Raw genomic sequence first — 26245 nt, forward strand, 5'->3', positions numbered from 1 at the left:
TTGTTGGTGGAGGAAAGCCGGAGTACCCGGAGAAAAACCACCGACAAACGGTCAGTACCTGGCAACTGCCCCACATGGGATTCGAACCCGCTTCCCAGAGGTGGAGGGCTTGTGGTAATATGTCGGGACATCTTAACCACTCGGCCACCGCGGCCTCTGCTGTCAAAAATTAAAGCTCTGGGAATAAATGGTAAAATGACCGCGTGGATAAAGGCGTTTCTATCAGATAGAAAACAACGGGTTGTTTTAAACGGAACAACATCATCCTGGATCCCGGTTATAAGCGGAGTACCCCAAGGTAGTGCGCTCGGACCTGTTTTATTTTTGATGTTTATCAATGACCTTCCAGAAACAACATATTCCATAACGAAACTTTTCGCGGATGATACCAAAGTGTATGGGACAGCCAACACCATCGACGATTCGGAAAAAATACAAAGAGACCTCAATAAATTGGACGACTGGTCACAGAAATGGCAATTGAAATTTAATGCTGACAAATGTAATGTTATGCATTTTGGAAATAACAACACAGAAACCGAGTACAGTGTGTTGGAGAACAACGGACAAAGTATATTTAGTATTACAGACGAAGAAATGGATTTAGGTGTGATATTTGATCCAACTCTCAAATTTAACATACACATATCAACTTGTATAGAGAAAGCAAATCGACTTCTGGGGATGATTCGGAGAACGTTTGGTCCACTTGACAAAGACATGTTTCTGCCATTATATAAATCTCTCATTCGGCCACAGTTAGAATATGCTACTACAGTTTGGAGTCCACTACTACTTAAGGATATTCAGCAACTAGAAAATGTGCAACGTCGGGCCACCAAACTAGTAAAAGTACTTTCCGACTTACCCTATTCAAACCGATTACGTCAACTTGGATTACCATCTCTAGAGTACAGACGTAAACGAGCTGATGTTTTACAAGTATTCAGAATTATTAATGAAATTGACATAACCAGTGATAGAGGCCGAAGCATGCTGACCAAACAAGACCATTACAGAACAAGGGGACACAATAAAAGATTACTGAAATCTCATACGAGACTTAACATTCGGAAACATTCATTTGCAATAAGAGTGATCAACGACTGGAACTCCCTACCTTCGGAAATTGTGAATGCCGAGTCGGTAAACAGATTAAAGACCCTCATAAACACGTTTTGGAAGAACTGTGACATTAAGTTTAACCCTAGCTGTTTTTGAAGACATTACTATAAGCAGGCTAAAACAAGGGACATTTATATAACTAGTGTATATAATGTATATAAGGTATATGGATGTGCTCAATATTTCACTAGTTCAAGTTTTTGAGTTTCGCGCAAATATAATTATGATTATGTACAGACTATAGATTTAGGTGGTCAAGAAGCTTTGCTTAAAATAGACCGAATTCTGGTATATCTGGTATAATAATGGGGGAAAACAGGTTTAACACAAGTACGTATTTCAGCAAGATAATGTTTACGGACTGAACATTCTATCATGAAAATACATTCTTCTGTATTAACATGTCTAATACGACAATACACCCCGATATTACGCACCTGAGATCGGTAGGAGTACAGTATATTATTCACGCACAACAACGCCAAGTTCAAATTACAACGTGAGAACTTCGGTCATATGAACAGGTAGACATCTGAGTCTGGTTATGTGTGATATGTCCTCGTGATGTTTCGCACATACAGCTTGGATACGACATAAACTTCAGGTATGTAAAGCATACGTTATACTTAAAGGCATGTCTCTATAATTAGTACTTAGGTAAAAATGTTAAAATGTATGGTTTGAAAGTTGTGCATGCGCATGGATAGTTGCAACGTTAATAATTCAGCACATGGTTTGAAATAGTTTGACCAGCTTGTTGGACGTGGTCAGACTGACGATTAAAGTAAACACCTGTAATCACATGTGAAAACATTGTGTACTATCTTTGCAAGCTGCATGTTACCTTGGTCTTACACCTGTAACTTTGCTTAGAGACCATACACACATACAGTGTGTATAAAGATTTACTATACATAATGTACCTTGGTTATACGGGTGGATTATATATTTTGTGTAAGCTGTTCAAGGTATATTCTTCTCCGGCGTTAGCTTAGTCATGATCAAACTAACTTATGATACGTATGCTACGTTTTTTGCATATGATAAACTCTCAAAATGATCATCACTCTCGAGGTCTTTCCATATTGTTAATTTTACTACATGTGTACATGTATATAATCTATATATTGTTTTATTGAATTTACCTTTTTATGGGGAATTTTAACCAATCTAATATCTACGGTTTCAGTAATTTTGGTATCATTATACTTTTTGAGAAAAACGTGTAACAAATTAGTGACAACAAATTTCTTTTCAACATATTGGTATCAATAAATTAATGATAATGTGAAAATGGAACATCGGGATACTATCCATATACCATGAGCGGGAGTGCTGGAAATTTACTATTTGCATTAATTGTACATTATGGCATTTGGGGAAATTGGTCAAAAACCATCTCAAGATGAGTATGAAAAATTCAAAGAGGACTCTTAAAAATACACACAAAGAAGAAAGAATAAACTTATGAAAAATTAAATTGTGCGGAAAGCCTATCGTCTGGCTCTGTGCGCAAGTCACGAGTTATATATTCAGGTAAACCAGTTACTTAATCAGGTCACCTCTCCCCTCTATACACCGTGACTACATCAGGTCACCTCTAAGTACTGTAACTACATCAGGTCACCACTCCCTTCTATGTACTGTTACTACAACAGGTAACCTCCCCCCTCTATGTACTGTGACTACATCAGGTCAACTCTATGTACTGTGACTACATCAGGTCACCTCTGCCCCCTATGTAATTTGACTACATCAAGTCACCTCTCCCCTCTATGTAATTTGTCTACATCAAGTCACCTCTCCCTCTATGTACTGGGACTACATCAGGTCACCTCTCCCCTCTATATACAGTGACTACATCAGGTCACATCTGTGTACTGTGACTACATCAGGTCACCTCTATGTACTGTGACTATATCGGGTCACCTCTGCCCCGATGTGCTGTGACTACATAAAGTCACCTATGTGTACTGTGACTACATCAGGTCACCTCTGAGACCTCTATGTACTGTGACTACATCAGGTCACCTCTATGTACTGTGACTACATCAGGTCACCTCTGCCCCGATGTGCTGTGACTACATAAAGTCACCTATGTGTACTGTGACTACATCAGGTCACCTCTCCCCTCTATGTACTTTGACTACATCAGGTCACCTCTCCCCTCTATGTACTGTGACTACATCAGGTCACCTCTATTTACTGTGACTACATCAGGTCCCCTCTCCCTTCTATGTACTGGGACTACATCAGGTCACCTCTCCCCTCTATATACAGTGACTACATCAGGTCCCTCTGTGTACTGTGACTACATCAGGTCACCTCTGAGACCTCTATGTACTGTGACTACATCAGGTCACCTCTACGTACTGTGACTTCATCAGGTCACCTCTCCCCTCTATGTACTTTGACTACATCAGGTCACCTCTCCCCTCTATGTACTTTGACTACATCAGGTCACCTCTCCCCTTTATGTACTGTGACTACATCAGGTCACCTCTATGTACTGTGACTACATCAGGTCACCTCTCCCCTCTATATACAGTGACTACATCAGGTCCCTCTGTGTACTGTGACTACATCAGGTCACCTCTGCCCCTATGTACTGTGACTACATCAGGTCACCTCTCCCCTCTATGTACTGTGATTACATCATGATCAGGTCACCTCTATGTACTGTGACTACATCAGGTCATCTCTATCCTCTATGTACTGTGACTACATTGGGTCACCTCTGTCCTCTATGTACTGTGACTTCATCAGGTCACCTCTATGTACTGTGACTACATTAGGTCACCTCTCCCCTTTATGTACTGTGACTACATCAGGTCACCTCTCCCCTTTATGTACTGTGACTACATCAGGTCGCCTCTATGTACTGTGACTACATCAGGTCACCTCTGCCCTCTATGTACCGTGACTACATCATGTCACCTCTATGTACTATGACTACATCAGGTCGCCTCTGCCCTCTATGAACTGTGACTACATCAGGTTACCTCTGTACTCGATGTACTGTGAATACATCAGGTCACCTCTCCCCGCTATGTACTGTGACTACAACATGTAACCTCTGCCCTCTATGTACCGTGACTACATCGGGTCACCTGTATGTACTGTGACTACATCAGGTCACCTCTGCCCTCTATGTATTGTGATTACATCAGGCGGAATCACCCCTTTCCTCTATGACCCCTTCCCTCTATGTACTATAACTACATTAGTCGAAATCCCCTCTTCCTTCTATGTACTGTGACTACATCAGACGGAATCCCCTCTTCTCTTCATATACTGTGACTACATCAGGCGGAATCACTGCTTCCCTTTATGTACTGTGACTAAATAAGGTCACATTTCCTATCTATGTACTGTGACTACATCAGGTCACCTCTATGTTTTGTGACTACATCAGGTCACCACTCCCCTGTATGTACTGTAACTACATCATACGGAATCACCCCTTAAATCTATATACTTTGACTACATCAGGCGAAATCCCCTCTTGACTTTCTGTACTGTGACTACATCAGGCGGAATCCCCTCTTTCGTCTATGTACAATGACCACATCAGGCGGAATGCCCTCTTTCCTTCATATACTGTGATTACATCAGGCGGAAGCATCCCTTTCCTCTATGACCCCTTCCCTCTATGTACTATAACTACATAAGGCGAAATCCCTTCTTCCCTCTATGACTGTGACTACACCAGGCGGAATCTCCTCTTCCCTCTATGTACTGTGACTACATCAGGCGGATTCCCCTCTTTCCTTCATATACTGTGATTACATCAGGCGGATTCCCCTCTTTCCTTCATATACTGTGATTACATCAGGCGGAATCATCCCTTTCCTCTATGACCCCTTCCCTCTATGTACTATAACTACATAAGGCGAAATCCCTTCTTCCCTCTATGACTGTGACTACACCAGGCGGAATCTCCTCTTCTCTCTATATACTGTGACTACATCAGGCGGATTCCCCTCTTTCCTTCATATACTGTGATTACATCAGGCGGAATCATCCCTTTCCTCTATGACCCCTTCCCTCTATGTACTATAACTACATAAGGCGAAATCCCCTCTTCCCTCTATGTACTGTGACTACGTCAGGCGGAATCTCCTCTTCCCTCTATGTACTATAACTACATAAGGCGGAATCCCCTCTTCCCTCTATGTACTGTGACTACATCAGGCGGAACCCCCTCTTCCCTCTATGTACTGTGACTACATTAGGCGGAATCCCCTCTTCCCTCTATGTACTGTGACTACATCAGACGGAATCACCCCTTCCCTAAATGTACTGTGACTACATCAGGTCACCTCTCCCCTCTATGTACTGTGACCTCATCAGGTCAACTCTATGTACTGTGACTACATCAAGCCACCACTCCCCTGTAGGTACTGTAACTACATCAGGCGGAATCACCCCTTCCCTCTATGTACTGTAACTACATCAGGCGGAATCACCCCTTGTCTCTATGTACTGTGACTACCTCAGGCGGAATCACCCCTTCCCTCTATGTACTGTGACTACATTAGGCGAAATCCCCTCTTCCCTCTATGTACTGTGACTACCTCAGGCGGAATCACCCCTTTCCTGTAAGTACTGTGGCTACATAAGGCGAAATCCCCTCTTTACTCTTTGTACTGTGACTACAACAAACGAAATCCCCTCTTGCTTTATGTACTGTGACTACATCGAGTGGAATCCCCTCTTTCGTCTATGTACAATGACCACATCAGGCGGAATGCCCTCTTTCCTTCATATACTGTGATTACATCAGGCGGAATCATCCCTTTCCTCTATGACCCCTTCCCTCTATGTACTATAACTACATAAGGCGAAATCCCTTCTTCCCTCTATGACTGTGACTACACCAGGCGGAATCTCCTCTTCCCTCTATGTACTGTGACTACATCAGGCGGATTCCCCTCTTTCCTTCATATACTGTGATTACATCAGGCGGATTCCCCTCTTTCCTTCATATACTGTGATTACATCAGGCGGAATCATCCCTTTCCTCTATGACCCCTTCCCTCTATGTACTATAACTACATAAGGCGAAATCCCTTCTTCCCTCTATGACTGTGACTACACCAGGCGGAATCTCCTCTTCTCTCTATATACTGTGACTACATCAGGCGGATTCCCCTCTTTCCTTCATATACTGTGATTACATCAGGCGGAATCATCCCTTTCCTCTATGACCCCTTCCCTCTATGTACTATAACTACATAAGGCGAAATCCCCTCTTCCCTCTATGTACTGTGACTACGTCAGGCGGAATCTCCTCTTCCCTCTATGTACTATAACTACATAAGGCGGAATCCCCTCTTCCCTCTATGTACTGTGACTACATCAGGCGGAACCCCCTCTTCCCTCTATGTACTGTGACTACATTAGGCGGAATCCCCTCTTCCCTCTATGTACTGTGACTACATCAGACGGAATCACCCCTTCCCTAAATGTACTGTGACTACATCAGGTCACCTCTCCCCTCTATGTACTGTGACCTCATCAGGTCAACTCTATGTACTGTGACTACATCAAGCCACCACTCCCCTGTAGGTACTGTAACTACATCAGGCGGAATCATCCCTTCCCTCTATGTACTGTAACTACATCAGGCGGAATCACCCCTTGTCTCTATGTACTGTGACTACCTCAGGCGGAATCACCCCTTCCCTCTATGTACTGTGACTACATTAGGCGAAATCCCCTCTTCCCTCTATGTACTGTGACTACATCAGGTCAACTCTATGTACTGTGACTACATCAAGCCACCACTCCCCTGTAGGTACTGTAACTACATCAGGTCACCTCTCCCCTCTATGTACTGTGACTTCATCAGGTCAACTCTATGTACTGTGACTACATCAAGCCACCACTCCCCTGTAGGTACTGTAACTACATCAGGCGGAATCACCCCTTCCCTCTATGTACTGTAACTACATCAGGCGGAATCACCCCTTGTCTCTATGTACTGTGACTACCTCAGGCGGAATCACCCCTTCCCTCTATGTACTGTGACTACATTAGGCGAAATCCCCTCTTCCCTCTATGTACTGTGACTACATCAGGCGGAATCACCCCTTCCCTCTATGTACTGTGACTACCTCAGGCGGAATCACCCCTTCCCTGTATGTACTGTGGCTACATAAGGCGAAATCCCCTCTTTACTCTTTGTACTGTGACTACAACAAACGAAATCCCCTCTTGCTTTATGTACTGTGACTACATCGAGTGGAATCCCCTCTTTTGTCTATGTACTGTGACCACATCAGGCGGAATCCCCTCTTTCCTTCATATACTGTGATTACATCAGGCGGAATCATCCCTTTCCTCTATGTACTGTAACTACATCAGGCGGAATCACCCCTTGTCTCTATGTACTGTGACTACATCAGGCGGAATCACCCCTTCCCTCTATGTACTATAACTACATAAGGCGAAATCCCTTCTTCCCTCTATGTACTGTGACTACATCAGGCGGAATCTCCTCTTCTCTCTATGTACTGTGACTACATCAGACGGAATCTCCTCTTCCCTCTATGTACTGTGACTACATCAGGCGGAATCTCCTCTTCCCTCTATGTACTGTGACTACATCAGGCGGAACCCCCTCTTCCCTCTATGTACTGTGACTACATTAGGCGGAATCCCCTCTTCCCTCTATGTACTGTGACTACATCAGACGGAATCACCCCTTCCCTATATGTACTGTGACTACATCAGGTCACCTCTCCCCTCTATGTACTGTGACTTCATCAGGTCAACTCTATGTACTGTGACTACATCAAGCCACCACTCCCCTGTAGGTACTGTAACTACATCAGGCGGAATCACCCCTTCCCTCTATGTACTGTAACTACATCAGGCGGAATCACCCCTTGTCTCTATGTACTCTGACTACCTCAGGCGGAATCACCCCTTCCCTCTATGTACTGTGACTACATTAGGCGAAATCCCCTCTTCCCTCTATGTACTGTGACTACCTCAGGCGGAATCACCCCTTTCCTGTATGTACTGTGGCTACATAAGGCGAAATCCCCTCTTTACTCTTTGTACTGTGACTACAACAAACGAATTCCCTCTTGCTTTATGTACTGTGACTACATCGAGTGGAATCCCCTCTTTTGTCTATGTACTGTGACCACATCAGGCGGAATCCCCTCTTTCCTTCATATACTGTGATTACATCAGGCGGAATCATCCCTTTCCTCTATGACCCCTTCCCTCTATGTACTATAACTACATAAGGCGAAATCCCCTCTACCCTCTATGTACTGTGACTACATCAGGCGGAATCTCCTCTTCCCTCTATGTACTGTGACTACATCAGGCGGAATCTCCTCTTCTCTCTATATACTGTGACTACATTAGGCGGAATCATCCCTTTCCTCTATGACCCCTTCCCTCTATGTACTATAACTACATAAGGCGAAATCCCCTCTTCCCTCTATGTACTGTGACTACGTTAGGCGGAATCTCCTCTTCCCTCTATGAACTGTGACTACATCAGACGGATCACCTCTTCTATGTACTGTGACTACATCAGGCGGAATCTCCTCTTCCCTCTATGTACTGTGACTACATCAGGTGGAATCTCCTCTTCTCTCTATGTACTGTGACTACATCAGGCGGAATCTCCTCTTCCCTCTATGTACTGTGACTACATCAGGCGGAATCACCCCTTCCCTAAATGTACTGTGACTACATCAGGTTAACTCTAGGCTATGATTATATCAGGTAATCTTTCGCCATTTATACTGGAACATTAAGGTAGCTTATAAAAGTGTTACTTATTGAATGAAATTTTATTTTTCGAAAAGACGTATTAGTTACCCATGTCCTTTTCCGAATCAATATTTCCAAATTTAGTAACTATTCAGGTCATAAATTGTCTAATCTCAATCCAGTTGAACGCTGCACCCATACCATAGCCGAGTGCATCAGTTTTGACTACCATATACTTGGTGTCGTCGTAGAAAACAATTTACCGCACTCTGGATGTTGAAAACAAATATTGTATGTCATTAATCATGTTACACCTAGATCTGATGCACTTTGGGTAGTGATACGGGGGTAACGAGGAGATTTTATTGGAAGATCTTATGAATTCGACAAATTAAATCTTTAGAAAAAGGGAAGTCCGGAAATTTAGCCTATTTAAATGACGAGTAATTAAATAATTCTTCATAAGTATTTCTGAAAAACTTGAGTTGGTATTTATCTTGTTGACAATTTGTATAATGATCTTTGATATCGTATCATATCGTGTTTCTATTCAACAGATGTTGTTGCTTTTATTATTGTTGTTTTCCATACATTTTACAAACATTGAACAAATAATACCACACCCTAAATACGTCATCGTTGATCTCACGACACTGACTTATCTGCTAAAGACCAAAATATGTTATGACACTTTCATAAGCCATGTTACTTGAAATTGTTGAGATATAATTACTAATAAAACAAAGAGCTGTGAATGTTTTTAAATCAAACTTCATATAAACAAAAACTTTTTTTTTACTTTATTCGCTCTTGATATTTAACGTCATTGTAGCCAAATTGATAACAATACTTGCAGGTTTATCTTGTATGACATTTGTTGCTTGGTATCTTTCACCATTTTCTTTCTTGTTTTGAAGAAGTGCATACAACTTTATTTGGATGCGTTGTTTTTGTTATTACAGTGCTTATTTTTACTGTTAGAACGATTAATAGCATGCATCGAAGCTTCTAATTTTGTCACATGATGTGAACCCAAATTGAAAAATGCATAAATGTAAGAAAAATCAATATATATTATGGATTTTTGTGATTTTACTTTATAAAGGGGATGTAGTTGCGTTAATTATACTGAGTTATACTGAATATGATAATATTTTACTGTAAAAATTGTACAATTGTTTTCACTACAGTACCTGTGGTTATTTAGTACGCCCATAAGACCACGTAATGACTTATTGATATTTCAATGATTTAAATTCAGTTTTCTGTGGCATTCACCTAAGCCTATATTGTTCCAATATGTTGTATATGTCTTAAGATAACTATCAATTATTTTTAATGATTATAAAAATTTTCAATGTAAAAATACCACAAACATAATTATGGACCAATCAAGTTACATAATGTTAATAACAGTTTTTGTAAATCAAGATTGGGAAATAACGCTATACAAAGAGCAAGTTGCACTTGATTAATAAAAAATAATGTTAGGCAACTTTATTTTTTTCTATTTCTGTTGAGTGTTTATATCATAAGTTTCATTATTTAATAAAACTTTCATTAAGAAGGCCTTACGCTTTGAAAAAACACGATTATAGTACAAATAGTATTTGTCGCACGACCACATTTTTAGGGACTAACACGTTTCAGACCAAGTCACCAATTTCAAAGTTATGTTTCAGAGAAAATAACGCAAATAATTGCATGAAACGAAGCGTAATTATCAATAAATGATGCATCTATGGTGTCGACACTGAGAAATGAGATAAACTTTATCAAAACGAATCCTTCAGCTTTTTTTCTAGATTAGGGTATCAATTTGGGTACAGTATCTATTTGGGTACATCGACGTTGTCTCATCATTTTTTATGTTTGATTTGCCTATACATAGCTCATTTATTCATAATGATAATAAGTTTAAATTTTCTGCGGATGAACATTGTTATGTTACAGCTAATCGACATATGGTTCTGTTGTTAGTAAATCTATAACAATGTGTTAATTGGGAAAGGAAATATTGTACTGGCCTTACTATTGTAATTGTAGCCTTGTTATTGTTTTATTAATTTATTCACTATTTTCCTCATCATCGTTTATCGTATTTGCCTCATCACTGCTAATCGTTGCTTCCATGATTATTATCGATTTACTTAGTCTCACTGTTGCTGGTTTTGTTCACCATAACATTACAAAATTACTTCACCTCTTGAATACAAAATTTTTTATCTTTCTTTTCGTTTTTCTTGTCTTTCTTTATTTTTTCTTCTTAATCCTTAATTTTACAGTTGAAAAAGGAGAAATGTTTTACTTACTTTATCCTTATAGATTTTATTCGCCTTGTCATTGCTCATGGTTTTCATTGCACCATTTTTCATTTTATTCGCCTTGTCATTGCTTATGGTTTTCATTGCAACATTTTTTCATTTTATTCGCCTTTTATTTGTCTTTTCATTGCTCATTTCATATGACTCGATATTGAACTTATTGTCAATTTCTTTTCCTCATTATTGAACTCATTGCCAATTTCATTTGCCTCATTAATGCTCATTTCATTTGCCGCCTTATTTCTCATGTCATTTTGTTAATGCAAATTTTATTCACGTCATTATTGCCTATCATATTCGTCTAATCAATTTCATAGTAATCGTCTAAACTGTTTTTGTCACCTCATCATTGCCCGTATTATTCCTCTCATCTTTTTTCACTTGATCAATTTTATCAGTTTTCATTTCATTCGCCTAACTATTGCTCGAATTGTTCATCGTAGAATCGCAGGTTTATTCGTTTAATTATGAAGTGCATTTTCTTCTTTTCTTTCCTTTCTTTCCTTTTTTCTTCATTGTTAATCTTATTTTTCTGATTACTGCTAGTTATATTAGCTTCATTAGTGTTCACCTTATTCTCCTGATAATTCGCCATTGGTTTTACTTTTTTCCGTCTAATCAGTGCTAATATTACCGTCAATGTCAGTTTTATTTGCATGAGCATTGGTCATTTTATGCTCATCGTTTTTCTCTCGTTGTGCCTCATTTAATCGCCTATTCATTGTTGAATCCACCCAGTCAGTCATTGCTGATTAAACCACCGCATCATGCAGTGTTCATTTCCAACGCCAGCTTATTGTTATCTGAAACTTGATTCTCTTACGTAATTAGGATCACGTTGTACTGAGCATGTTCTTAATATGTAATGCTGCTACTTCACTTAGGACACAGTATACACGTGGGGTGTTGACCTGCTATATTAACATGTGCTTCAGACGGGTGACTTGAGGTGGGAGGACCTTATCATCTCATTTGTCCAGTGACAACCTACCACGATGTACCTGCTGTCTGTTCTCGTCTGTATGGTAGCCTTGAGCTCAGGTGTTCAAGCACAACTCGGTAACAATTATTTGGAAGCTCTTTTGGACTTATATGGAACTAATGGTGTGGTATCTCAAGAAGGGTTCTATGAGCTCAGTGCCAAACTAGGGCTGGACCCTTCCTATATCTCAGATGGGGTCACGTGTAATGTGTCTACAGAGAGCACGTGTGCACGTCGGGTAAGTGTGTCAATGTAAATGTGCCCACGTGGTTTGGCTCTTTGTCCATTTAAAATGGGTACACATGTGTAAATATAACAGCATGAAATGAAATGATAATGTTTGAACATGTTAGTTCTAATCTCTGCATTGTTATCAAAATAAGTTTGTAACGACCTTGACACATATTGTTGTTTACAACTTCGCTAGCCAAGGGTATTAGTCTGATTCTCTTTCTACTACCCTGTAGTAGGAAGAGAATTAGTCTTAATACCCTTGGCTGGCGAAGCTGAGTTGTTTACAGAGTTGACCTGCCATACCTAGGACTTGTACTTCCGAAATACTTTTCGTCTTTTCATTTAAATATATTGGCTACAAAGTAATTTTGGGCAGGTAGGAGAATAAAAAAGATGAAATATTATATCCTTAGCAAAACTAATATTATCATGTTGCATGGCATATGAATTATTGTTTACATATATTTCGCGAGTGACTTATTTTCACGTTACATCAAGTAAGTTATATAAAATGGTGCGGGTCAAAATTGTCACGTCAAGACTAAACTATATATATTGCAATTCAACATTTTCTAATATTTCACGGATCAAAGTTTCGCTACCATAACATTAAACCACGCCATAGAGAGAAAAACAGGAACTCAAAAAGCAAAAACAAAACAAAACAAAAAGAAAAAATAGCGTTGTATTAATTTTGTACATTTAAATGTTAAGCCGACACACGTATTAAGCAAGATGATAAATACCTTCATTCTTACATAGCATACTGATGATGTGTAACAGAATATTGAAATTTAGTAACCGCACGGTAGGATGAAATGAATGTATTGGTGTATGAATATTTTTCACGAGGAATCCATAACTTGAATAAATTGTTAATGAATCACAAGACTATAATTCTAACATGAATAAAATTGATCAAAGTCAATTTAAACAGGTATGCAAATCGTTGGTGCAAAGATGTCTTAAGAATCATGCTAAGAAAAGATCAATGAGTTCTCCAGGAGTAATCGTTTCGTCTTCATCGGCGTTGTTCTGTATTCAATTCAAGATAAAGTTCGAGGTTAAGTGACTCTCAAGCTCAAACCAGAACAAGGACGTCACGATCCTGGAACAAAACCGATCTCATATTTAAATGGAAGTGTAGGGTATCTACACGTTTTTCAAAGAGTAATGAAGTTGACCATAAACACTTACACAATTTCCTTACTATAAGGATTGGGTTTACATTAGGACGTACTAATCTAGAATAAATCTGCGTATATTTAAAAGTCAAAATAACAAAATACAAGTATTTGTATCTTACTGATAATATATAATTAATTCCCCTTTTATAAAGTGGCAGCTGTCTGATGAAAGTGACAGAAAACAGCTGCTATTTGATGTTTCATTATTATCGAGCCATTTTGTAATAATATGTCCACATTTTCAGTTGTGATTGATTTGTGTGCATGATCACCTTGGTTTTTGGGAAACTTTGTATTCTTTATAAAAGTATTCTATCGAAAAACTACCTAGGAAAATGTACATAATTCAGATTAAAAAGAATATAAACCAGATAATAACTACAATTGTGTCCCATGAGTAGAGAGGAAATTAGTATTGGAATTTTGACAAATAATCCCCAGAATGGGCACTAAATAAGCAAGCTGAATTCAGATGATATATCTCTTGATGTCCGAACTTCACGGTTAGATGAATCGGATTTCTCTGACAACGTACTCTCCCCAGGTCAAGCGGGGATACAACAATTAACACGATACTGACTTTCTAAAAATTAGCTTAATAAGCATTAAAGTTTTGATTTATTGGCATATAATTATTAATAATTAAGGTCATAAGGATTTGATTCGATGTTTATGCTTTTATAAAGTCGAATTCGGTCAAACAAGCGCTCCTTGTACCTGCTATATACATAAGTAAACAAAATGGCATGGTTATTTAGTGACAGAAATATGTACTGAACCCTGTGGACTTGTTTTCCTGAATGTACACTTTTTCACAAACTGTTTTAAAATCTACAAGATACACAACAATTTACAAGTCAACAGTAATACCTCATGTTAACCCCGATGCATACACATTTTTATCAAATAATTTTCTCAAATCAACATGCTTAGGGATTCCTTGAGATGGCGTAGAGGTCACGTGGTTCAGTACTAGAATTCCATTTGGTTCAGATAGACATGCTTTCATTCAACGGACTTTTTCACGGATATTTCCTAATTTGTGGTTGTGTTTACCAACTTTTTTTCGTGACGGAGGTTTTTTATGCGATACTAAGGCGTCCTTCTTCCGTCGTCCATCTACCCCACGTAAATCATGCATTAGTTCATCCAATTTCTCCGGACAAACAACAACCACTGTAAAAAATGAAAATGACAGTCTTTTTCTTATCCGAACAAAGACTAATTAGTGCAGGAATATCACAGCAAATTGCCAATGTCGTCCTGGACTCTTGGAAAGATTCAACCAAAAACAGTATGGGACATATTAAAAAAAACAATGGGTGCAGTTTTGTGTACAGGGACAGATTGATCCATTTAAAGCTATTGTAGAGCATTATTTGGAATTTTTACATCAGCTGTATAAATCTGGATTGGGGTATGGTCGGTTGTCAGTCCATAGTCCGGAAATATGTGAAAGGAGTTTTTACTAACTGACCTAACTTTGCCTAGATCCAAAACTCCATGGGATGTGACAATAGTTTTGAAGTATATTAAGACTATTAGTGTACATTACTTTATTAAAACTCTTTTATATATAATATCCATGCTGTTAGCATTGGTCACAGGTCAACAATCATTACATAGTGTACGTGTAACAGACTTTCATGGATGATAAGATAAATATTTACTTTTCATCATGTTTGAAAACATCACGTCCAGGGTAGCACCAGAGTTAAAACACAGTTAGCGTAAATCCTTTTGTTCTTTTTGTGTTATATTTCATGGAATGTACAGGATGTACCCGTGACTGGTCTGTGACTTACCTATAGCTGGTTTATATTAACAATTTGGACCGCTGCCCGGTTTATATGTGATCATTTTTGGACAGTCACTTATAAACCAGTTAGGTAAATCCCGAGTACATCTCGAAGTGTCAAGGCATAAGCAATTCCAGAAGAGTTTCAAAACACTTTTATAAGAAATACATGTTTGTGTCTTGAACAACATACACATATCATTCATAGACAATATTAACACTACTCAGAATTTCAAGCTGAATGTATTCATTCCATCTTTGAAAATAAACTTTTTAAAAATGCATCCTGCACTGTTTTTCGATGGTAATATTCTTTTAGGGCTGAATGTACACTGTCACCTCTTCTGCAGCAAAGCATGCACACGAGCGTGTTCCATGTTGCACGTACATATATACAACATTGGGTGATCTTTGGCCCTTCTTGGATTTCAACATTTTTTTAACATTCACTCTTACATTATGTAAGCTCCTAGCAGCCACGTCTGTTAGAATAGTTGAGTATATCCCTGTAAATCCAATGGACATAATTTCCGTATTCATAAACTCTTTGTTGGGATTAATGAACTCTCACATGTTGCCTAGTTTACCAACACACAAATAAATATCCTATATCGAATTCCTTGTAATATCTCAATATTTTTAGCACTTTTCTTTTTTTCTTCAATTTTTAAGGTATCCAAAAATCTTATTTTGTTTTGTCACATACGCAAGAAAACACTAAATCACACATTGTAAATCCTTTTCAGTTTCTATATACAATGTATCACTAATCATGTTATCACCAGTAAAGACGTTGTACTGGTAGAGCAAGGTTATGTCCATCCTCGGAAGACACTTTAGAAATGAATAATATTCGTTATAGAAGGGTGACTATGGGTATTTTATGTTCACCAGGTTTATATGTGATGAATACATTGGTATGGTTGACTGCACTCATAAATATGAGTAAAAAAGTGCATGCTTTATCTGTTACTGGTATGACATGTGATGAATAGAATGATATGGATGAATGTACATTGGGAAAGAGTTCCTTTTGACCCAACCCCCACCAAAAAGGTTTTTTTTTCTCGCTTTAGTCAAGTGTCTGAAATGGGTTCTTTTTAAGGGGTACCAAGGGCTTTGTGTTTTTAGGGTTAAAAATTAAAAAAAAAGTTAAAAAAAAATATATATATATATAGTCCTCTCTATACATTTTTATCTTATTTAATTGAATCCATGTGATATTTTATATTTTCCGTTATTTGGTCATATACAAGGTACCATATTCCATAATGTGGTTATATAGATACAAAGTACATTAATAACAAACTCAAACACATTTTTGTATATTGCTTTCGTTTCTCCAGGCGGGACTCGAACCCACATAGCTTACATTTATTTTTTGCTCCAAAGTCCAACGCCTTAACCATTGCTCCACAGGATCATTTGGCCAACGCATGTCAATTTTACTACGGCTTTAAAATTAATTCGGATCACTCAAATGATTGAAAAGTATTAGAATATAATGCTAGTTCTGGAGGTTCTTTTAATTATTAATTAATTTATTTTCAATATTTTCCCTCATATATGTCTTTGTATATCGATTCAACTTGGTAAGGCGACATTATCCACGGATTTTCAGGAAAATCAGGAGGGGGTTCAAAAGGAACTCTTACCCACGGGGCCACCATACAAAGGTTTTTTTCTAGAGACACGATCTCACGACGGATGAAAATTGTAAAAGAAAATGCAGGTCTTAACATCAACTTATTTACTGCATAATGCTACAATAAGCCAATTGATACTGATCATTCTTTAGTAGACATTTTGTATAATTAGTTCTAATAATCATGGACAAAGGTTTATATAATTCCTCAAGTCCAAATTGTTACTAGTCAGTTTCTTAATGTGATAATTATCATTAGTTAGTTGTTTATCAATACATGTTGTTTAATATATGGACATTCCTTTTAACAATTCTGCAATACAATTTTCCATTATCTATAACCTTATAACGTTTAATTTTTACCTTATAATGTTTTTTTGTTGTTGTTATTACATATTAGAAATACTGTTGTTACTGTTTGACAGTTTACTTATATTTGAATACAGTTTGTCAATATGTCGATTTATGGTTGAGTTTCCTTTTTAATACATGTGTATTGGGGGTTATGTGAATGGTGATATAAATTCATCAACTAGAAAGTTGAACGAATTTATGATGTTTGATAATTTTCTCAAATCAACTTACATACTTAGGGATTAATTACCCACTCAATCATCAAATGATAACCCATCCAATATCATATATTATTTCATACTGAATTTTCTCTAAATACTGTACCACGTGACCTCTACGTCTTCGCAAATAATCCTTAAGCATATTCATGCAAGTTGATTTGAGAAAATTCGTTTAATATTCAAGTTATGTTCTAACATGTGATATATATAAGCATGCAAAGTACACTAGTATAAACAGCGACTGATATATAAACGTTGTGTAAGTTCAAAGATCAAATCTATCTATATCAGCAGTACATGTAAATCTATTTGTAAATATCACTGCCTATTAATTTACGGGTAAGTTGATATTAAATGAATACAAACAAGTGAGTATTGCCCTAAGCAGTATAAGTATTGTACATTTTTGTAATATGACCTCATGCGCTGAGGGGTAACCGATGTTCTTGGTATATCAGAGCACATAAGACTATGACGTTTTAGGACGCCTACAGTCAAGTTTCTAATCTAATAACTAAATTATTTAAAAAATTTCGATCAGAAGAGTCTTAACAGTTACTTGGCAGTTTGAATTACTCCATATTGCAAAGTCTGCATAATTATCGACTGTTTTTGGCCTCCCCCCCCCCTTTGCAGGTAAGGTGTCTCCGGCCTCTTATAGCGTGACTAAAAGGCGACTAAATTTATAATGTTATTTTTTCTTCTTCTTCCTAATCTACTTTCTTCTTCCTAACGCCTTCCTTAACATCATCTAATTTTTGGCCCAGATTTGAGCACTCGCCCCTGTAAGGAAGCTCTCTGGGTTCTGACCCTGGCCGAGACACACCATTGTCTATTGGGAACAACCAACAAGATATAAAATAAATTTTCGAGATGTCCCCTGTGTGTAGCCCCTGTGCAAAGAAGATTGAGCTGATTTGCTCGTTAATTAGGATGTCAAAAGTAAAAATGTTTTCTGACAGCTAATTATCCCTAGGAAACAATGATATAAATTTGTAAAATCAGATTGTTTATGTTCAAAATACCAGTTTTGATAATGAATAATTCAAACATTAGAACTTAGATTTATTTTAGTGTCGAAATTATATTAATACATCAAACAACTGTGGTCTATTTAAAAACAATTAGTTGGTTGGTCTTAAATTGGTCGTTTACGATTAGCACTTATTATAAAGGAAATGAGACGACGGTTTTGCCCGTTGTCAGTATAATGTGACCGAGTGTTGTGTGCTTGACTAGTGTCTCCACTATTGCAAAGAGATGCAACACGAACATACCGCTGCCTCCCAAAATATGCAGACATCCACACAAACATATTACATACAAGGGAGGCCGTCTTTAAATGGTATGACCCGAGCTGTTAATAGGACGTAAATACACCAACCAGCTGAATCATGAAATATTTCATAAACATACATATTTTTTACGCATTTATGGCATTACATTTAGGCTTACTTTTGCTATTTCGTTTGCATTCTACTTAATTAATTAAATGAAACGTTGGAAATATCCATTTGTTTAAACAAAGATGTAGCAGTAGCCATTTTTATTCTCTCCTATAGTGTCTGGGGTATGAGGACATCTTTAAGACATTCTCCGGGTCGCCTGGTCTTGACAACATCAGCCTCAGTGATTCCTTGTCGGCCATAGTTTACTCGGTCCAGGATGATCACTGTCACCACGCAGCCGGGGACGAGGAGGAAGTGGAGGTTGGGGAGAAGCCAAGTTCTGCCGAAGGTTAGATATATTATTAGTCATGAGATAATTTTCGTCCAGAAAAAATCCGGCAATTAACAGTGGCGAACAGCTTGATAGAATTGCTTATGTCACTGCAGCACCATTGCACTACCTCTGTTTATGATATACCAAAACGTTTTATGTTATGTAGGTTCTGTATTATCTTAAAGATTTGCTTCATATGAAATATAAATAAAGAAGTTAAGAACTAATTTTAATCAAATAAATTAGCCATTACAAAGCTCAAACTTTATCAATTACTAAAAAAAACAAAAAAACAAAAAACAAAACAAAACAAATGAAAAGTTAAACTAAAACATTTTTCACTTTCATTCTTCATACGCATTTAACTTGCTTTGATAAATGAACCATTGCTATATATTTTTCAATATGAGCTAATCAGCCTCTCACTTTGTAGCATGGGGACTTGGCATCGCTTCAGCGTCCGTTGTTGTTTTTATCTCCAATATTGGTGTGTTCTTCAAGCCGTGTATGAAATCACGTAGTTTCCAGCGAATCATGTACTTCTGTGTATCCTTGGCTATGGGGACACTTGGGGCGACCGGGCTATTGGTTCTTATTCCAGAGGTAACACTTGCTTTTTTCAGAATTTTTCCCAATTAAAGGAGTCTATTCTGTATTTGCCCTTGCTGGTAGGTATCGATTGTGACGAAATGTATTTACGAGCGTAACGTCATACATATATGAGAAAATGACGCGAATTTCGCTCACAAAATAATAAGACCACAATGGATACCTACCCGCACGGGAAGTCACAATTCAGGTACACGATGTGTAAACAAAACAAAAAAGCAATACTCGATATCATAATAACATATGTACATGTATTTTTAATTATTATATTTTATTTATCCTTTACACTTTTGAGCAGGATTAATTAATTTGGTTACTTTTAACATTGTCAAAAACATTTACTGTTGTTTTCTTGTTAGCAATATTTATGTACTGAAAGTAAAGCTTCAAGGTATTTTATCCTTGGATAAATATATGAATATTCACCGCATAGTCATTGATTGCGTTTAGATCGAGAATAAAAGAAAATTAAACACAATCTAATACAGGTATTCCTGTACTTTTTGTGTATTACATGGAACTTCCTGTGAATATCAAAAGTTAACAAAAGCACCACTTTTGTTGCCCAGTCTTTAGGCATTACAGGTGAAGATAGCCCAGTCCCAAACTACACATGGAAACTAACCACAGCCGTTGGCGGTATTTACGTTTTCTATGTGATAGAACGGTGCATTAACTGGAGGTCAGGAAAAAAACTTAAGAAAAAGGTAGCGTATCCTTTGGTTAATATACTGCTTATATGTATACCAAACAAATGACTTTTACTTCACCTCTCGTATCAATTTTCTTTAGAGTTAAGTAGTTAAGAACTTTTCATATAAGGTAAAAGCATCACCGTAATGTAAACGACATTATTTTTCCCAATCAAGCTTTTGACTCTCAAAGATCCCATGCTTTCTCAATAAGTAGTTGTAAAAACGACGTAAGGATAACATTGAAGTTACGGTAGTCACTGATTGTTACATCATGTATTTTAAGCTTAACGTCGTATATTAAGAAGAAATAACGCATTTTAACACTTAAAATACTGAAGTAGCTATCGATACCTACACGCTTGAGGAAATAAAACTGTAATATGCACAAAAGTAGTCCTTTCATGGAACTGATTTATCTTCAACCATTTCCATTTTTTCAATGTTGTTCGGATTGAATATTTTTGTAGAGAGAAAAGTTTGTCGTTTCGGAAGCAGAGTCTTTACAAAACAACGTCACTCATACCCATGACCATAGCCATGGCGGCAAAGGGGGCGTGGCTACAGTGGCGTGGACCCTCCTTCTCGGTGACGCCCTTCACAACTTTTCAGATGGACTTGCCATAGGAGCGGCCTACACTGAGAATGTGGCATTAGGGATCAGTGTCTCATTATCCGTGCTGACTGAGGAGTTACCACACGAGCTTGGTAGGTCGACATGCGTCCTTAAAATAATTATATTGGAGTGGCGACTTTATTTTAGCGATTATCGTTTTTGTAACAAATGTCGGCTACCGCTGGAAAATTGACAGGAGCTTTAACAGATGCAGACTGAAGAGGTCTTTTGGAATTTTTTACAAAGCCAAATTTCTCAAATTGACCTCAAAGAAATCCTGACCTGAAATTGACAAAAAATTGACCTCAGCGAATTTTCATGTGAAATTCATTTATGTCCATTTAAACTTGATATTGAATATCCTACTTGTTTCAGGAAACACTTTAATCGGAAATTCATGCGAATTTCTGGTTAGGAAATTGTGTCTGTGTACGGATGATATTATGGCCTAACTGGTCATTTCCTTTAGAAATGTTAAATCAGAAATGCTAAACTATTCGTCAAGATGTGTTTTTGTTCAGTTGATGGCAACTGACACATATAAAAACGTTACGACTCTACCTGAATTCTTTTTGGGATTCTGTTTTAGTGTCATATAATGTGTATACTTTTCTCTTGTAAAACCGAAACTTTGGATGCGGTGGTTGTTTTATCAATACGCCGATAAAATTGATATACTAAGTAAGATATTGCAAATATATATTTGTATTGATTGATGCCATATACATCAAAGAATGATTGGTATCATTGACATCACGTTGGAAATATTGCATAAAGTGAAAGGTCACAACCCAGAATAAAAATTTTCAGTTATAGATAGTTTTTGTTTGATACTTATATTAGAATGAATATGTGAACTAGGTTTTTTCCGAAACTTGTGCTAAAACTATACCTTCACGAAAACGTGAAGAGGATGTGAAAACGTGCCTTCTTGTGAGTTACACGCGTCTTTATATGTTTGTCAAATACCTCATATTATATGCAAGTTCATATCCATATTTTTCATACGTTTCATTATCTGCAGGGGACATTGCTATTCTGCTGCATTCAGGGATGTCCATTAAGAAGGCTTTGTTAACCAACTGCCTGGCTGCTTTGTCAATATATATAGGATTGATAATAGGCATCCTAGTCGGGGAAAACACTGACGCCAACACCTATATCTTCGCCTTCGCAGGAGGTCTGTTTGTGTACATAGCTCTTGCTGATATGGTGAGTATCTTCATCTTTAGTTCAACATATCTAAGGATATACCTTATGGAATTGTGCTTGTATTTTGATATTTTTATCGACGACGATAATGGTGATGATTTCAACAACGACGAGTATTATGATATATCTTGATAATTTATTAGATTTGCTTTTTTTGTCTTGGCAGATTCCAGAAATGAATGCCCAGGCAAAGGAGGCGGAGATCAAAGGAGACGATAGTGCTTTTACTGTGTTTTTCTTACAGAATCTTGGCCTTCTTGTTGGGTTCGCAATAGTGATTCTTATCGCAACGATGGGCGGGAATATTGCCGTTTAAACATATCATATGCAAATCCAAACATTGTAATGTTACTGTTTTAATGCATTGTATGCGTTGGAATATTTCAATTAGAATAAAGCAGATATATTTTTATAACACGTTGAGGAGAGGTTTTTTCCCTCTATATTGTTATATTTTTTTTAAAGAAATCATTATATTGTATTAGAAAAGTGTTATTACATTGAAAACGGTCATACAATGTAAGAAGAATAAAGCGTTTAATCAAAATATTTTTGTAATATATGGGGAATTTCCTCGTTGTGTTATTTCATATTATTTTTTTATATAAGGGTATTATGTTGTATACATTGATCAGGCCTTGAAAAGTTCATCAGTAATCGAAAATGTTGATGCTCTAGATAAAATACTCCTATCATTCCATGTATATTCTTACCCAATTTTAATGACAGTACATTTTTATGATTAATTGGCTCAAATGTCTTAATAAGAATATTAAAATGACGAATATAATGTCTGAAGCAATGCATGTTACCTAAACGGTTTTTTTTACAGTTTTTTTTCTTGAAGATCATAACTACATAGAGGAGCGACTGATATCTATTCTATCTTAAACTTTGATATACGTTTAAGTATTTTCGAATGATTAGATTTTCATACTTTACAATATTTTGATATTTTGTACACACAAAACTGGTTAGTTTACAATTTATAAAAATGCTTCACATATACGTTTAAAGTGTCATGTATTATACTGTTCTAATATGTACTGTAAACAAACTGTTTTCGCGATGATTAAAACTGTTTTATGCATTGGCAATTAAAAATAGCTACAACATATTCCAGGGTTGGCAATTAAAAATAGCTATAAAATATACCAGGGGTTGGGATTAGAAATTGTTACAAAATATCCCAGAGTTTGGAGATTAAAAATAGCTACAAAATATCCCAGGGGTTTGGGATTAGAAATGGCTACAAAATATTCCAGAGTTTGTGGATAAGAAATAGCTACAAAATATCCCGGGGGTTGGGGATTAGAAAGGCTACAAAATATTCCAGAGTTTGTGGATTAGAAATAGCTACAAAATAGCCCGGGGGTTGGGAACTAGAAATGGCTACAAAATATTCCAGAGTTTGGGGATTAGAAATAGCTACAAAATAGCCCGGGGGTTGGGAATTAGAAATGGCTACAAAATATTCCAGAGTTTGGGGATTAGAATTAGCTACAAAATATTCCAGGGGTTGGGGATTAGAAATTGCTACAGGATACTTCAGACGTTGCTTCAGACATTAGTAGATAAGAACCATGCGAGTCTAAATCACGACCTCATATTTCCGTGGAGTGGTTAGGCACGAGATCGAAAAATTAAGTCGCCTCAGAAAACTTGTTAACATATATTCATTCTGGTGCTATATGTATCTTAATGCCTTAATGTAGGTTAATGCGTAATTCACTTGTATATTTCGTTGTTTGTTCTGTCCTAGAATAAGTTATACAAAAATTCACGATTTTGTGTATTAACAATGTTTGATATGTTGAATATCGAGTACATTAACATGTTTGCATTTACTGGTTTATAAGCTTTAAAGTGAACTCATGATCTTCATGTAAGCTAAACTTCAAAGTCATGATCTTAGAACAAACATTATTTAGACGTTTGTTGATATCTACTCGTCTGTATTCTTTTTATTAAGCTCGTTATCTTAATACGACATACTTAGTAAACAGCAGGCAGCATCATGTTGTTTTGTAAGCTATTAATAAAATTCGAATGACAAATATTGAGTGTGAACAGGGTTGCATATCTTATTTTGTCATGTGTTTATTAGATTCATGAACTTATGGTATTTGTTAATGCATAGAGTGTATTTATATTGGTTTCTTAGCGTTTAATTCATGACCACATTTCATTCACGTGGGCTGAAGTATGATTAAGCAGTTCCCATTCTATTTGTTTTCGCCTGATTCATTGACTGGGTAACCAATGCGTTTGAAAATGATAAAGCACGATTATATATTAATTATTAACCTCGACATTACGGGTCGGAGATCAATCGTTGTCGGATATAGCAAATCCTGAAGTTTTAAATCAGTGAGTTTAAGGACCACAATGGGGTAATGGTTAATGTGTCGTCCACCTCAAGATTGCTAGCTCAAAGATACAAAATAGCAGGTGCTGGTCGTTGATAGGGAATATTTTTCCAGGTAGTCAATATTTTTTTCTTCTCTCAAACCTGTCACGACTTGATGAAACTGGCTTCTAAACTGGAGCAAAGTAAAAGTAATTAAAATCAACCTTGTCCTTATCAGCAAAATCAGTATACATGTATCACAAATGTAAGAATGGATTATAAAAAAAATGGCAGTCGTGCAGTATCAAGTTAAGAAATTCAACAAATGTGAATGGCGTGTTCAATAGATTGAACATACAAAATAAACTTTTTTCTTATTTATTGTTTTACATGGTCATACGTGAATATTTGTACATGTGCTATAAACCAACTTATCACCGTGGTGCCCTTATTTCGCATTTTCATATTTTTTGAAGACGAAGCTCCCAATTTTAATGCTTTTAATATTTCATCCACTTTTGTTGTTTTGATTTCTCACTGTTTGTTAATGATGTTGAAACATTGCATTTAAAGAACAGAAATTAATTTTCTCCAGTATATTGTTCTACATAAAAATAAACATCAGAGGATCCAATATGGTCTACATATACAACCACGTGTTGTCTTTATTGATATATAATCGTAGTCGGATTGCAGTTACTAGAGTAGATTTCAGACAATGTGAAATTTAGGCCAGCCAGGAAACCTCAGTGTTGCTCATACTCCGTATGTTTGTGACTGGGTAGACACTCATTGGTTAAGGACATTTTAATGCCGACCGGTTACAACAAATGTCCGGAGTGAGAGTGACATTGAGGGAACAAGTCATAATCAAAATTCAGTTTAATAAAATCAGAACCTTTGATTAAGCGAATATTGATCAATTAATACCGTTATTAATTAAAGTTTAATACAACAGGAAGATATGCATGTTATTCATCGTTATATGTAATTTCTTCTACTATATATGTAAACTATTTATAAATGTTAAAAGTCTTACTTGTAAGTGTTCAGTAATATGTGCGATTTGTGTTAACTCTAAAAATGAATGATTATTATTTTATAGATTCAGTCCAGTGCAAATATGCTTTTAAGGATATGCTCTTAAAAATATGTTTCTATATACTATAAATGCATGTAATCATGTGGAGAGGGCATATATAGGCTTTGTCTGCTGCCCAATCCAAAATTGAATTTTTTCGATTTAATCAAACATTTTGAAAATAACCATGAAAAAATGAAACAATGGAAAACAAAGAGAAGACTAAAGTATGTAAACACAGTATATTAACATTCACTTCTACTACATAAAATAACCAATACAAAGTCTATGGGGTATTACTGACACCCAAAACGTGACCATTATGATGTCACTAATATTGACATAATAACGCC

At 36.9% G+C, this 26245-nt stretch overlaps 1 protein-coding gene across 2 annotated transcripts; it reads left to right on the forward strand.

Moving 5' to 3' along the window:
- The first annotated feature begins 1583 nt into the window (after window positions 1–1583).
- Window positions 1584–24531, forward strand: LOC138318675 (metal cation symporter ZIP8-like). Of its 2 annotated transcripts, none has more exons than XM_069261273.1 (8): window positions 1584–1729; window positions 12125–12409; window positions 19173–19347; window positions 19766–19935; window positions 20511–20648; window positions 21104–21341; window positions 22274–22461; window positions 22628–24531. In XM_069261273.1, the coding sequence occupies exons 2-8, from the start codon at window positions 12185–12187 to the stop codon at window positions 22775–22777; spliced, it is 1284 nt and encodes a 427-aa protein (XP_069117374.1). In that variant the 5' UTR covers window positions 1584–1729; window positions 12125–12184; the 3' UTR covers window positions 22778–24531. The 2 variants fall into 2 exon arrangements, with proteins under 2 accessions (XP_069117374.1, XP_069117375.1); XM_069261274.1 differs by having other exon boundaries at window positions 1589–1729; window positions 12074–12409.
- The last annotated feature ends 1714 nt before the right edge of the window (window positions 24532–26245 follow it).

This window comes from Argopecten irradians, chromosome 3 (genome assembly GCF_041381155.1).
Source record: "Argopecten irradians isolate NY chromosome 3, Ai_NY, whole genome shotgun sequence".
NCBI classification, from domain to species: domain Eukaryota; kingdom Metazoa; phylum Mollusca; class Bivalvia; order Pectinida; family Pectinidae; genus Argopecten; species Argopecten irradians.